The sequence below is a fragment of the Antedon bifida genome, chromosome 2 (genome assembly GCF_963402885.1).
Source record: "Antedon bifida chromosome 2, ecAntBifi1.1, whole genome shotgun sequence".
Lineage (NCBI taxonomy): Eukaryota > Metazoa > Echinodermata > Crinoidea > Comatulida > Antedonidae > Antedon > Antedon bifida.
Window position 1 is genome coordinate 6,383,070 of NC_136227.1, and position 15,831 is coordinate 6,398,900.

Consider the following 15,831-nt stretch of genomic DNA (forward strand, 5'->3'; position numbering starts at 1 on the left):
TCCCTTCCTCTCTCACCTCCCTCTCCTTCCTCATGGTACCATAAATCAGTTTAGTTTCTGATTTTTTTTTAGAAACTTCATTCCAGTGCATTTAATGCATACATAGGCCTAATATGTAAAAGATTACTGTTTGAGTATGAGCCTATATATACCCTATAGTGGGCTTACAACTTGATCTGTATATTAATTTTAAAAGTAATTCCCAATAGCCTAGAGGTACTAATATTACAGTTGAACAACTTTAAGCTACTCACCAATATTTTGAACAAATTTGAGAATGAAACAAATCCATTGAATATAAACCTACTACCAGGATAACAATGTCTTTTTTTTTTTTCCAAATTAGTCATTTTGTCGTCATACAGCCTTTTTAAATAAACAGTTTAATAGTCTATTTAGTTAAATATAACCTATGATAGTTAAATATAACCTATGATAGTTAAATATAACCTATGATAATAATTCAATTGTTAAATTGTTCTGTACATTGACTAATTGCAAACTTGATAAAACTCTCATTTAAACAAGAATACCCTTAGGCTATTAATTGTTACCTCAAAGAAAGACGACCGAAAAAAGAATTTAACCTATATATAAATTCTCACAATGAAGTGTTTCCCTTGCCTAACCCCGATTCCTAAATAAATAAAGAAAAATAATTGGAAAAGACATTCTGTAGAAAATCATTGCAATGACCCTACCTATATTTGAATGCTTTTACCATCTGGCTGGAGTTAGTAGTACAAATCTATTGTACTTTCAATGTTCTATTTTCATTTTATTGACATACATTATCAGGTGGAATTTCACTAGTCAATATTCTATTCAGTCATGATTCACTGTCGTAATGTCATGGGGGATTTATTCAACTTTCATTCATGTTTAAACTAGACTTCTATGTTGACAAATATTTTTCTAAGGATCTTGTACTGTAAGTATGTTACTCCTTTCGAATAAGTTTTTTTTCCACGTTATTGTAGATTCAGATTCATTTTATGTTTATTTTTGTTTAAAAATCCTTTATAATGTTTTTCATCATCATCATCATCATCATCATCATCATCATCATCATCATCATCAATATTATCATTGTCATCATCATCTTAATCTTCACCATTATCATAATCATCTTAATCTTCACCCTCATCATCCTAAGGCTGGTCATCCATTGTTGGGTTAAGACATCCTCCAGTAATTTCCATTTTCTTCTGTCAGTATCCTATGCCATTCTCATCCAGGTTGATGTGTTTGTGTATTTGGTGATTTCACCTCTCTTATCTTTTGTCTCCTTCTCCTCCTTTTACAATTTCTTGGTTGCCATTCCTATAGCCTCTTGGTCCATCCCATTATCATGAGATCTTGTTAATTAAGTGTCCTGCTCATCTCCATTTCATTCTTTGATCTTTTCTATATTATTGATGATTCTTTTTATTTTCTATTTTTGTTTAAAAATCTTTCATACTGTACTGTAATGAATATGAATTTCTAATAAAAATTTATTTTACTCAAACATTGTTACAGATCAATACTATTGTTTAGTAACAAGCAGTGTTCATAGTGGAAAGGATCAGGGAAGAGTTAATCTGTAATTTCTTATTTTTGAACACAATCTTTAAGAATCTGTATGTTAGGATGTTAATAATAAATAAATACATTTAAATAAAAGAATTTTTTGGGATAAATTTTGAGGTAGATGGTATTATTCATCCAATCATGTATACAGTATAATATATAGTTATTTTTCTTTCAACATTTTTTTCAAATAGATGTGTAATAACAAAATGCCTGTACCCAAATATACCTGTGTTTGTGATATTAAGTAGATGAAACTCGTATGGACTTGGCATTTCGGATTTGATTCGTTTCTGATTTACGAGCATTGAAGCTGTGATTTCCAAGTTGTGATCATTATGACAAGATAGCTATGCGATCTTCTACAAATCGTCTCAACATGTTAATAAAGATTTTTTTTATATTTGTTTAGGCACATTGGTAACATTATCTTTTTGTAAGCTCTGTTTACACTATCAAACTTTATGTGACAAAAAAATTTGATGTACCCATATATGGACATGATGATGTCATATCACTACCATATGTAAGCATATCACTACCATATTTGGGCACATCACAAACATGTCAAATGTCAAACTAGTTTGATAGTGTAGACAGAGCTTTAGGTTTATTGTTTTCCTGTTAATATGGAAGCTATTGCCAAAAAATTGGTCCTACAATTATTTTTAGTTTAATAATAATTTAGGTTTAAACTTGAAAGAGCGACACTCTGCATAAATTTCTTTGATGTTACCTTAAAAATTAATAAATAATATTTTCCATCTATGAGCAAATTAGACCGTAATACATATTGAATTATAAATGAATTAATAAATTTTATAAATCCAGTTTAGAGATAATTCCCTTGAATTATATAGCATAATTTAATATCCAGCCAAGCATTCAGTCTATTACTGCATCTATGAGTAATTTCTATTTATTGTAGACTTATAACTGCTTCTGAGTTTTCTCCTATTTGAAAGTTACTTTGCAAGTCTGTTAGATCAGCTTCAACATTTGATATCTTTTATTTTGATCTGTTCTCATGAATAAAGAGATATTGTAACTCTGAAAAAAAATTGTTTTAAATTTTTTTTTTGTTAATGGGTTTTTGGCTGAATTTAAAAGTTTATTTTGTCTTTTTAGAGAAAACCAGAAGATTAAAACTACAAAATGGCTTATTCAAAGTCAGATTTTATTATTAACCATTTTTCATGTTTTTGGGGGACAATACATACATTCTTAATAGAATACTTCCAACAAATAGTTGATTACAAATTTGGAAATTGTCTACTAACATCTTTAAGTGGTACGTTAAGTGGTACATTGTAGTGCGTGCCACATATTATGAGTGCAATAGCCTTCAACATTCACCCTTTTCTTGATTTTTCATTACTAAATTTGACCTACGTACAAGTATAACCCCCACCTCCTCCCCCACTCCACACTCTAATTTTCAAAGAAATTTGCAATGGATTTAGTATTTCGATATTGACAGATCTTTTAATCATTTATGTTCTTTAAGGAAAAATAATAAGTTAATTGTTAAAGTAGGTCTGGGTACTTTCAAATAATTATTTATCAAAGCATTGATATTATTTCCTAAACCTTTAAACCAAATTAGCAACATTTCCCCATAGGCTTAACACTACGGCAAACAAAGTATTAAATTGTTTTATCGTATGTAGAATACGGAATAACAATTCTCTTTATCAAATCACATATTATTGAAAATAATAAATTAAATTATTGTAAACAACTGTAATCATTACAAAACAGGGCGTCAGTTCCCTAGACCATTAGAATTAATAATAAAGTGTTATTGTATTGCGTCCAATTTATACATGTATGCTATATTTAGTACATGCGTGCGTTTGTGAACAATTTGATGTTTGTATTTGTATAAAGCTCTATCTACACTATCAAACTAGTGTGAGGTGAATATTGTAGTGATATGCCCAAATATTGTAGTGATATGCCCAAATATAGTAGTGATATCCCAAAATATAGTAGTGATATGCCCAAATATAGTAGTGAATGTAACATCATTATGTCCATAGGCACATCATATTTTTGTGTTACATAAAGTTTGATAGTGTGGACAGAGCTTTACTATATTAATAATTATCAACTGAAACGTCAAGATTCTCTTTTGGAAACACTGGTGTATCCCAACTTTAATATTGTTTAAAATAATAATATACTGTAACATTAATAATCTCTCGAAAATAGATACAAAAAAGTAGTTATAAAAATCATTTTAGTTGTCAAAGGTGGAGTTTGTGACCGAAGCACTACCCCCTGGTTCGCCCTTGCACCATGCAAACGACATTTGCACTTCGCTATAATTATCCTCTGTATTTCTTTTTCTCATCCTTAATCTATGCTGGACTGCAAGCTCCTGTAATTTCTTTCGATTAGAGATAATAACATTTTCTTATGTCTATATGTCTTTAAAATTTCCATGAATGGAATAATTTTTTTTAAAGGTTAAATGGTTAAAATAACAATAACAATACAATAAGATTGGAAAAGCATCAAAGGGAAATTTCCCCATAGCTTGAATTTGTGGGAATTCATTGTTATAAAAGATGGTTGGTTTCTGTGTTTTTTTTCATATAATAGGTATATAATCAACAGCAGCTAGCAAATGAACTAGAATTTATGTTGTCCTGGTAACTAAACATCACTAGGGCAGCGACTCCTTAAAATGGCCGCCTATCTGTTCATATGTCTGGCTGTGCCTTTTAAAAGGGTTTTGCATATATGTATGCAAGAATATTACGATTAAAAAATACATTATTAAAAATATAGATTAGAAGTTCACTTTTACCTGATTACAGGTTAAAGGTCAACGACTTGTTTGTTGTCTATGAATCATATATTAATATTTGCTTATTGTGATTGTAATTATGCATTAAGGTGATGATCTACTAAATCTATATGTTTCACCTTTGGTCTTGTGACAGGGTAGGAGTAGATTTAATTGGCTATGCTTTTTTTAAACTTAAGGTGACGTTGTATTTATAAGTATCTTTTTTGTTTATAAAAACACACTTTTTATGATGTAATTGCTGCTTATTCCAAACAGAGTGCAACATATTATTTGTTTGCACATTTTAAAAGAACATACTTTTTTCCAGACAGATCAGACATGTTTACTGAAAAAACCACACCACATTAAATCATACATATAAGAATACTTACCTACTCAAAAATACATTTATAGGTAACATCATGAATAAATTTAATGGAAATTAGTCACATAAACCACATTTATTTACAAATTTCAATATGTATTTTTACACATTTGGGACCTAAGAAAGTGTTCCTTAAAAAGGGTTTTCCCTTAGTAAGGTAAAAGTAAAAATCAATATTTTTTAATAACCATTTGTTATTGTTTTCAGGTTTTTTGAAATTGAACGATTCCATGCAGAGTAATTTGATAACCTCTGACCCAACACGCAATATGGAAGTTAGAAAAACTCAATATTTAGGACCAAGAAGAATGTATGCAAGGGCGCCACCTGAAATTCTTCGAAGGTCAGTATCCGACAGTTGCGGAAATGGTCCGATGGTTAGAACACCACAAGATCACTTCTGGAATTCGGGTTCAAATCAATCTCTACCTGTCTCAGGATTTGGGCGGTCGATGTCGGACAGCGGGACGAAGCGTGTTATGTCATTCGATGAAGCTGTCAACGGTCAGATGTTTGCGAAATGTTTGACAGAATCATCAAAGAATAGAACTTTTTCTCGAAGGGAATCACCATTTATTCCAAAAAGATATTCGTATCAAACGAGTGAAATGGGATGGGACGCAGGTAGCAGTTCTATGAATTTTCTACGTCCAAGAACAATAAGCTCACGGTCTAGTTCATCAGGAGATGATAATGAAAATACGACCACTAAACCGGAATCTGATGAATTTTTATACAATACAAAACAAATTTTTACTGGAAGCTCTGCTCAAGCAAGCAATGCGAACGAGAATTTGCGTAAAAGGCGGCAAAAAGGAGGTAACCGCAAGGAACTTCATCTTGACATTTGTGGTCCGAGTGGAGACATTTTGCAACAAGTTTTGTCAGAGGATTCTGTTTTTGATAATAATTTAACTTACAGTCAAATCCCAAGAGAAGAACATCAGCGTTCAACCAGTATGAACGATGGAAGATCACAGCGTTTTTGGCAAGCGAAAGAAAAATTTCAGCCCACACGTCACTGTAGCTTAGATCATTGTTTCTTTGTTCCACAGGATTTTGATTCTGAGCCAGATTATAGTTTGACCGCTCCTGTTGTGTTGACTGCTCCTGTCGCGTTACAAGGAAACCCCGGATCCAAGAATTCCGGAGAGAACATATATTTACATGAGGTCAATCAAGTTTTGGATAATGATGAAACTAAAGCGATTGAGATCACAGAATCAGATCATGTGCCATTTGCGAGAATAAATTTAGGATCCAATCAGGATTCAAAGGCTAATGAAAAGCCAACTGAAACTGTGACATCAGCTGGTACAGGAAAGCCAGATACACCACAAGCTGTAAGATTAGATCATCACGATATCAACGTCAGGGTTGAAGCTTGTGACTCAACATCTCCAGCGAAAAACGGAAGCCCATCGACTGCTCAGCAATTATACTCAACAGATAAATGTAACATGAATAAATTTAACAGTATGCAGGAAAATCCTACAGGAAAATCGCCGGAGAAAAGCGTAAACATCGAGAAAATGCCAAAAAGTCCAAGCACTGCTTCATCGGTTTTTGGCCGTTTGTTTTCCTTGCGACGCAAGAACAAGGATGATAATAACAAAAGCAAGGATGATAGTTTTAAAAATATTAACGAAGATGATCAAACGGTAACAAAAATGGCACTTAAGAAATCATTAAGTTCGGATATTACTGTACGCTTCTCTGACTTAAGTTGCGAGAGTGATGAAGTTTGGTTTGATAATGTTACAAGCGAAGATTTTAGTGGCACTACCGAGAAACGTTCGTCCTTCCAGGAGGTTTTACGCGTAACCTTGTCGAAGGACGATCGCAGACGTTTAGGCCCGCCTGTAAAACGCAAACCATACTACAAACGGACCTTGAGCGACCCGTATAAAACCAGAGATTCGCAAGAAGGATTTCTTGTACGTACTGGATCAGAAAAAGCACGCAAAGTGAGTCGAAAACCGAGACAGCGTGGTGGTTCAGCACGTGGGATATGTAGCCTGTGTGGATTTACGGTTGGACGAGAACGTGCGTATATAAAAGGACGCTTATTCCATGAATCCTGCATTTATTGTTCCAAGTAAGTGTCTTTTTATTTTTACTTTTTAGATTTTCTAAGATAATACTAAATGCAACATGATATTTTTGGATATTCTATTTTTATTGCCTTTTTTATTTTTTGTTCGATCGAGAGATCAGATTTCATATCATATAGCCTTGTGAACAAATTTATTTACATTTTTACTGTGTATATAGTAAACGGTGTCTTCCTGTTACTAATACACCCATAAAAAGCATAACAATGTCCCTGCTAAAATTAGAACAAGTAAGTTATCTTTTTTAATAAAAAAATGTTTTAGATAAATTAAATTATTTTCACTTTTTCTTAAAAAGTTCATTTTTATATAAATATATAGTGTATTTAATTTGTATTGTTTATTTTTTTTTTAGTCTTTGTCTAAAGCTCTATTTACACTATCAAACTTTATGTGACAAAAATATGTGATGTTCCCATGGACATGATGTCATATCACTACTATATTTAGGCATATTACTACCATATTTGGGCACATCCCACTTGGAATTACTTTAAAAATAGTATATAATATAAAATATAATTTTTTTATTTTCAAGTTTACATCTTCGCAAAGATATAATGAGTCCTATTTTTAAATATTTTTTTATTGAAAATTTCCAAAAGATAATGCAAAAATAACGTCTTAAACATTAAAAATCACCAAATATTACATATTATTTTAACTTTAATATTGGTTTATTTTTCTATATCCTTAATTTCCGAGGAACACATTTTCACAAAAATAAAAGTCATGTGAAAATTAAGTTTAAATTACTGCACTTGCTTTAATATTTGTTATTTACATTTAAAAACATAATTTAAATCATCCATGTGTTTACTCACTATTGTTACTTATTTATTTACCGTTGGGTGGATACATCTAGTTAAAGTGACTTTGAACTTTTTACCATGAACCGGACGTTTGCGGTGACAATATTGGAAATTATCCAATTTTTTTTTCGTAGGCTCAAGTATGAAATTATGACTAAACAAATCAAACGACTTGAGGTGTAAAATGTAATTATAATATCACTAGATATCATGTATTTATTAACTTTAATTATTTGTATATTATATCTGACCTACTTTATGAGAAGCTAAGTCACCGCGACCCACATGTTATGTTACTTCAAATTTCTGTAGGTCAGGTCCTAAATTTATACAACAGGGGGTGGAGGTGAAGAGTATAATGATTTCAAAGTCATTAATAATAAGTGTTGTATATACAGTACGGTACCAATCCAAAAAAAAATGTATGTAAAATCCATACCAATCAATGTTGACCTTAACTTGACCTTTTAACACATAGATCCGATAGGTATGTTTTGTTTATCTTACATAAAGTAAAAACATTTATGAATTGAAACTACACATTAAATTACTAAAAATAGATTTTTTAATTTTTAGACAAAATCACAGATTATGCATTAAGATGACTCTGTATGCAACATATTTTAATAATAAAGTTACCTGGCTTGAACATAGTATCAATATCAAGATGCAACTTCACTTTATACCATGATAAAGATTGAGAATTTAAAAAATTTAGCTATATTTTATTTTTTTATATCCAAATTTTTATTTTTTTTTTTTAAATCTATACATAAACCAGGTCAGGAAATACTTGGATGGACTGAACTATTTTGTTAATAGTGCCCTGGCAAAGATATACAAATTCTTTAACAATATTTGCTATGTGATTACCAGTATTTTAGGATGTTCAGCCAGGGAGATGTAAAAAATATCTCACTGGTTCAGCAAAGATAAAAAAAAACATGTAAACATGTATTTCCTTATTATATATTGTAATATCCATAGGAAAGGGAAACATGTGTAATACATTTGTCAAGTATTATAACAACTTTAGATACTATACTTTAAACTACTAAAGTGAGAAATGAATATCTATAATAACAATTAACATTTTACAGAAACCCACTTAGAATTAGTTTTTTAGTTTAAATGTGGTTAAAAGCATTGTTTTAAATTGTAGTGAGGATCAAGAAGGGATATCTCCCTGTTTGTTTTTAAAGCTTAAAGTACCTGTAATTGTTTCCACATAGGATGTATTACAAGTTTAAAAGCCGCTTTTAACCTACTCCTAAATTGAATAGGATTAAAAGGAGGAAGTGTTTGGAATAATAATGTAGAATAACTATATTTACGTATCCTGAAAAGCTTTACCATTTTGGTAGACAACATTTCAGGGGTGAATCACAAAACATTCAGCCTAACTATAATTTATCGGTAAATGATGTAAACTTTAAATGTATTTCTTAACTTGCATCATCAACATTTTCACTTCTTTCAGCAAACTTTCTACATTTTGCGTGCTCTTATATGGAGTTTTTGATCAATTTTAATAACAGTTTAACATATTCATAGATAATTTGTTTTTGCGTTCCTGAATATTCTTGGCATTTAATTTCTACGCCAGTCTTGCATGGTGTAGTGCCCTCTAGAGCCATTATCATGTCTGAGTTATTATGTTAGGTTACTGTAGGTATTTCACTTGTTAAAACTCAACTTTTGCATTGAGTAAATTGCAAAAGCACTGGAGTCATTCATGTCAAAATTTATCAATTGCTCAGTTTGTTTGACTCTATAAAAAGTCATGTGCGAATTTTGATTTAGGTCCTTGCATACCTACAGTACAGTATTATCCATAACCAACAGTAATACAGACTTTGTACCTTCATTGTCAAAACCCTGTAGTCTACTAGTGTTTATTTCGAAGGAAATCTGTAAAAAAAAAATAATAATTTTGGTTTCGTACAGTATAGGAATCATGTCAAAATTATTCTACTGCAGTACTCTATAGTATCTATATTTTTTATTGCGTGTATAATTTTAGTTAATTTCAATGTGAAGTTATGCACCAGTCACTGCAATAAACAGTGTGTATGATTTATCCTGTTAAATAATTTAACAAACATGTTTAGTGTTAACAAAAATTAGTACTGCAGGAACTTCAGTAAAATAATTTGGACATGGTCCCTACTTATACTTCTACCATGCTATTAAGGTAGTACACAGCAGTGATGTAGCCATGAGAAATAGTGTTCCGGTTTTTCGCAAGAAAAGGGAATAATAATAATAATAAACGCCACTGGCAAAGGCCTCTGTGAAAAAGTGGTCAGGTTTGAACCTTACCAACCATACTGGTGGCTGCACAGCCCTACACAGTTTATTTTTATCCATGACTTTTGAAAATAATTGGCAGGAAACACGATAATCATCATATTCTTATTAAATATGGCAGTACCTGTTATGTTGACATGTCTGATGATATCACTTAATTAATTACGGGTTTAGGATTACCTGAAGACATACCGACAAAGCATTTTATAATTAGTATAACATGCAAGTCATTTCATAAACAATTAGTAATTATGAAACCGTAATGTTTAACATTTTGAAAGTTATGGTTTAGTGTAAATATTTGTAGATAATGTTATTTATAAACTAGTGAGTGGAGGAGTGTCAGGAAGCAAATGACTAGGCCTGCTATTTGTATACTATAGAATGCCTATAATATTGAGGGGATACCTTTGGACCCAACAAAGTGTCCCCTTAATATAGATGTCCCCTGGTAAATGGGCTTTTTCATATGCAATTAAGGCAGAAATCATGAATAATTCATTACCTGAATTATCTTCTATTATAAAGAATTGCAAGATAGCTGATCTACTTCCTAAATATACTAAACCTAACCCTCTAAATAATCTCTCTCAACTATTAAAAAAAAAAGCATGTTCTTGAAAGACCTCGAACCGAGGGCTCCAGTGTAATAGGTTAAAGCCTTTACCACTAGACCAAACATTTCGGTTGGCGAACGCTGTTTACACAAATTATTTAATCTCTCTGCATGCATATATAGCACCCTCTATAATGACCCATATTATGTCATAATTATTCTAATGAATTATTCATGATTTCTGCCTTAATTGCATAGGAAAAAATGGCCATAGTGTTAAAAGCTCTTGTTTATTTTACAGGAAATTGTTCCCATAAATAGATGTGTCCCTTGAATAGAAGTGGAAAAATATTGCTGTTGTTATGTAACATTTTCCTAGAAACCAATTATAAGGTCTATCAAGCTAGTGTGAAAAAAGTGTGATGTGCCTATGGTAGTGAAATGCCCAAATATGCTAGTGATATGACATCATATCCATATATGGACACATCACTTTTTTTTCACAAAAAGTTTGATAGTGTAGACAGAGCTTTAGTTTGTAATATACATCAAATCTTGAGAAAAAAATATTCAAATTTGAGGGCAGTGTAATATCTTGGATTATCTATTGCTATAACCAACAAAATAAAAAATTGATTGACAAAAATATTTGTAACTCAGATGAGACCACAACACAAGTCTAATCTACTTCATAGTACTGTTAAATCACCATAAAAAATGTTTTTTTTATGGTGAACTAAAAAGTATGTATGTAAAAGACAATAAAAATGATACATGGATTCTTTGTATCTCATGTCATTCCAATTTCCTGGGCTAAAAGGAAACAGGTTTAACAGTAATTTCTTGATTTCAAAATATAATTTTCTTTCAGGCATTTACTTGTTGAAATGCATATTTTGTTAAATATATTTTGAAATGCGTGACTGTGCAGCTCGATACGAGACAGATGCTAGTTTCTATCTAAATCTGTACGTACTCGATTCTAAACAGTGGCTTCCTGAATATGATTATCTGGCCTGATTATTTCTATTTTGGGATATCTAAAAGTTTCATCTAAATTCTTGCAATTTATCAAATTAATTTTTGGCCTTTTCAACAAGATTTCAAATGTTCGCTTCCAAATTTAAAAAATTGCGAAAAATTACCAATATAGAATAGAATTCCCAGGTGACTACTTTCTGTGGTACAATTTGACCCATTAATTGATTTTCTATCAAAAGTAGTATGAAATATTTCATTCAGAGTGTTTTTGATGATTGTTTTTTCAGTTGTGATTTCTAGTTTTTTTGTTTTTTGTGGGGGTGGGGGAGGGGTGTTTAAAGGTAGGCCTAGATTGCATGGAAAATTTTGGGAAAATAGGACTGTAGTAGAATCCCCTCCCTCTCCCTCCCTCCTTTAGGACATCCTTATTCAGAAGATGTTACTATAAGGACAATTTTCAGTGAAACAAACAAAGGGCAAAATGTTTTTAACACTAAAGCCTATTTAGGGGAAACCACTATTAAGTGGACACTTTGTTAAAAAGAGGTATTCTGTAATCCTTTATAACAATTAATAGTATAATTTGTTTATAATATCCTGCAAAATTACATTTAAAGTCAAATGTCTTAATTGCGTCTGTGTCACATATTTTGATTATTTATTATGAGTATATTTATTAAGCTGATAGTCATTGTTATTTTTGTTAATGAGGTGAGTCATTTTATCTATGACTTCTCATACCCTTAGGAAATTTAATTGTCAAAAAAAGTGCATATGATTTTATGTTATCTCACTGGGATACTCCCTGTATATACAGTCACATCTTTTTTTAGCGGACCTGATGAGCCCCAATTGCTCACTTGGTCATAAAACTATTCCATAAATGAGCATGTTTTCTCTTTTTTTCTCTCTCTTTCTGAAAGATTTTTTTAAAAACAGATTTATGATTGGAGTCTTGTAATACCTGCCAACCATTATTGTGTCAAGAAATGTGCCATATGCAAAAAAAAAAGATGTGTGGTGAAAAGGGGGACTGTGGCTTCCACAGTAAGCAAAAAACAAAATTGAATTCTGCTTTGATTAATAAGCTAAAGAGGTCTGTTTAAACACAAAGTGTCCCTTGTAAAGTTTAAAGGGGGTTGGGATGATTTTAACGTCCTTGCTGGATCTTCTATGATCTGACATTGTATCACACACTTTCTTGCTGTTTTTCTGTATTGCTAAAGTGAATGTGTCTTTTGTGTCTGTCACTTATTTAATTGTGAATAAAATTTAATAAACAAAAGTCGGTATGATTCGTATTGACAGGCAATTTTGTTTTCCAATTATTTTTAGTTTGCCGCCCTCTCCTGTTAAAAAACTTTTAAAAAGTATTTTTCTTTTAACTAAAGAGGGCAGTAGTTACTTTTTCTATAATATCAGATTGAATCAGATTTTACTTTAAAATACACCTGGATGCTATTTGAAAAATCTTATATAAATAAAAAAATAAAATACACTAAACGCAAAATACTAAAAAGGAATCCGCAAGAGGTTTCTAGGCCATGGCTCAATATCATTGTCGATCGATATTGACTTCGAACAATTTTTTTTAAACCTTTTTTTCTATATAGTACCCTATATAATTCAGAGAAATTTGTAAAAATAGATTTTAATAGGCAATATACACCTGCCTTGATATGTTAAAAATGTTTAAAATTGTCATCACTTGACATTAATATTGATGTTGTATGTATAGTATAGCACATCAAATCTTTTCATATAACACCTGCCAAATTTGTTAATAGAGGATGTGCGGTATATAATGGAGCCCTCTATTATTTTAACATTTTCAGAGCAAATGTTGTTAACAGATATCGAGCATATCGCAAAAGACAAAAAAGAAATGTGTCTGGCCTATTAGTAAAGTAGTATTTTGTGAACCCATCCTTTGGGACATCCCTATTAAGGGGACACTCCTATTTACCATAGGACAGTTTACATTGAATGGAATAAAAGGCAGTTTGTATGTTGTAACACAACAGCAAACCTCTATTCAGAGGAATACCCTTATTTAGAGAACAGTCTATGTGACCAAAAGCGTCCCCTATAGGAGTTCTACTGTAATTATAGCTAAAAACTGTTAGAATAGCATACTTAAAACATATACAGCAATAAGATATATATTCCTATTTTTTTCTATGCATGACACAAAATCCATATATGAGTGAGAGGAATGCAATTGAACATTTCTTTATTTGATTGATCACCAAAACATACAGCAAAGAAATAATGTAAAGCTCTGTCTACACTATCAAACTAGTTTGACAAAAAAAGTGTGATGTGCCCAAATATGGCAGTGATATGACTTCGTCATGTCCATATATGTGCACATCACAATTTTTTGTCACATGAAGTTTGATAGTCTTTTTTTAACGCATACACAAATTTAATGAAAAGAATAACATTTCTTTATTGCATACATTTTACTTACATTTCTATATTTATTCAATCGTCATTCTGTCTACCATGTTAAAATACATATTTCAACTCCAATATACATATATTTCAACAGACACACAAAGCATATGCGATTACATATTAATTTTACTGAAAATTGATTTTTAAATCATATTTAAAACGAATTTATCTTGATTTGTAAACGTAACTCTTGCAGCTGAATGATGTAGCATGCAAATTTTGTTGTTGTAATCTATTAAAGTAGATTGGTGTTCTTACAATCTGAAATTCCGCTGGAAAATTAATTAATGAGTGGCTTCTCTACAAAAGAAATTCAACTGGTTTGAGAGAATTGGCATCTACTGAAGAATTCCAGATTTCAACGATATAATTATGTATTATGATATCGTATTCATCAAAGGTGCTGGTTTCCGGATTTGTGCTAGGAATTATATTACAATAATTTTGACATGATGCTAAAAGGACTTTAAAAATATGGATAGTATTAATCTTTCAGTGGAAAGTTAGAGGCTATTTTCGAATAATTGTCAAAATCGGAAATTTATTTGTTGCGTACTGATTCAGAATGTAAATATTATCTGTATACTTTTTAGTTTTGCATTGGGACATTTTTACAACAATTGAAGTGATGTTTTTCTGTTGAAAGTTTATAGTCTTTCCAGATAATATTCACATTTGTCTCATTCTCATTTAATATAAAGTCTACTTTTTGCATTGGGAGCTGTTTAATACAATTGAAAATCTGAAGGGATGTTTTTCAGTGGAAAGTTAGAGTCTATTTACGGATAATATTGAATTAAATTCAATATAAAGATCTTGCTGTATACGTAATTGCACTGGGAACTGTTTAATATAATTGGATGTTTTACAGTGGAAAGTTAGAGATTATTTTGGATGTCATTAGAAATGTATTTTGTTATCTTACTGTAGTTTTTGCATTGGGAACTATTTAATGAAATAAAATTTAAAATAAGAAGCTCATTAACTTCAAGATCTTGCTTGGAAGCCTTTTAATGGAACATGTTAAGTACCTATAATTCACAAATTCTCCTACAAACCTACACAAAATATAAAAATAGGATTTGACAAAATACTTTGTAGAAAATTTACAGCTAAGAATAAAGAGAGCGGCTGAGGCTGTAAAACCACCGGAACAGCATTAAGTTGGTTGGAGAAATAGAGATCTTACTATTTTGTATAGTATTTAACATTTGTCATAGATGTATGTATACAGCGTATATACACAGTATACTTTGCAATTTAACTACTGATTAGCCATCTTTCTGATTGTTGATGTATAGAACTATCAATCGTATCTTATTGAAAGAAAGATAGATAAGATTTATCATCAGGGTCAGCTTATATTTATCTTGACTGAAAAGAAGAAATCAGTTTCATTTTAGTAGAGAACTGGATTTATAACAGATACAAGGTAAGTACATTTTCGTCTATAAAAGTATTATTTTTTAAACTATGTTTTTGTAATTCATAATTTTGTTGCTGTTTTCTGAGAAATTTCAGATATAGTGTTGGAATTGTATAGCTATATACTTTTAAACTTTTAGCTAGTGTCGGAGTTACACGTTTATATACAGCTATTTTTAGATACAGATAGTGTCAGAATTGTAGCTAGCAGTCTAGCAATTCAGCTATTCATAGAATATGTCTGAATAGCAAATTCTTTTATTTATTAGAAGAATTCTTTGCTATTTTCAACTGAGATGATATGCTGGTTTATAGTTAGACCCAGATAGACCATGTCCTTTTAGAGATCTGTTATAATTTGGTTTTATTCATAAACAAAACAAATGTATTGATATGTGTTTAATCGGAGTGTTTTCAAC

General features: G+C 30.9%; 2 protein-coding genes across 3 annotated transcripts in view; both read left to right on the plus strand.

Annotated features, from left to right (window-relative positions):
- LOC144836012 (peptidyl-prolyl cis-trans isomerase H-like) overlaps positions 1 to 15,831 on the plus strand; it is a 176,684-nt gene that overhangs the window by 20,683 nt on the left and 140,170 nt on the right. The window lies entirely within an intron of this gene.
- LOC144835965 (uncharacterized) overlaps positions 5,189 to 15,831 on the plus strand; it is a 124,668-nt gene continuing 114,025 nt past the window's right edge. For both annotated transcript variants that reach the window (XM_078691107.1, XM_078691108.1), the window contains exon 1: positions 5,189 to 6,852. In XM_078691107.1, coding sequence (XP_078547233.1) covers positions 5,207 to 6,852 — 1,646 coding nt within the window. In that variant the 5' untranslated portion in view covers positions 5,189 to 5,206. The remainder of the gene's footprint in view (positions 6,853 to 15,831) is intronic.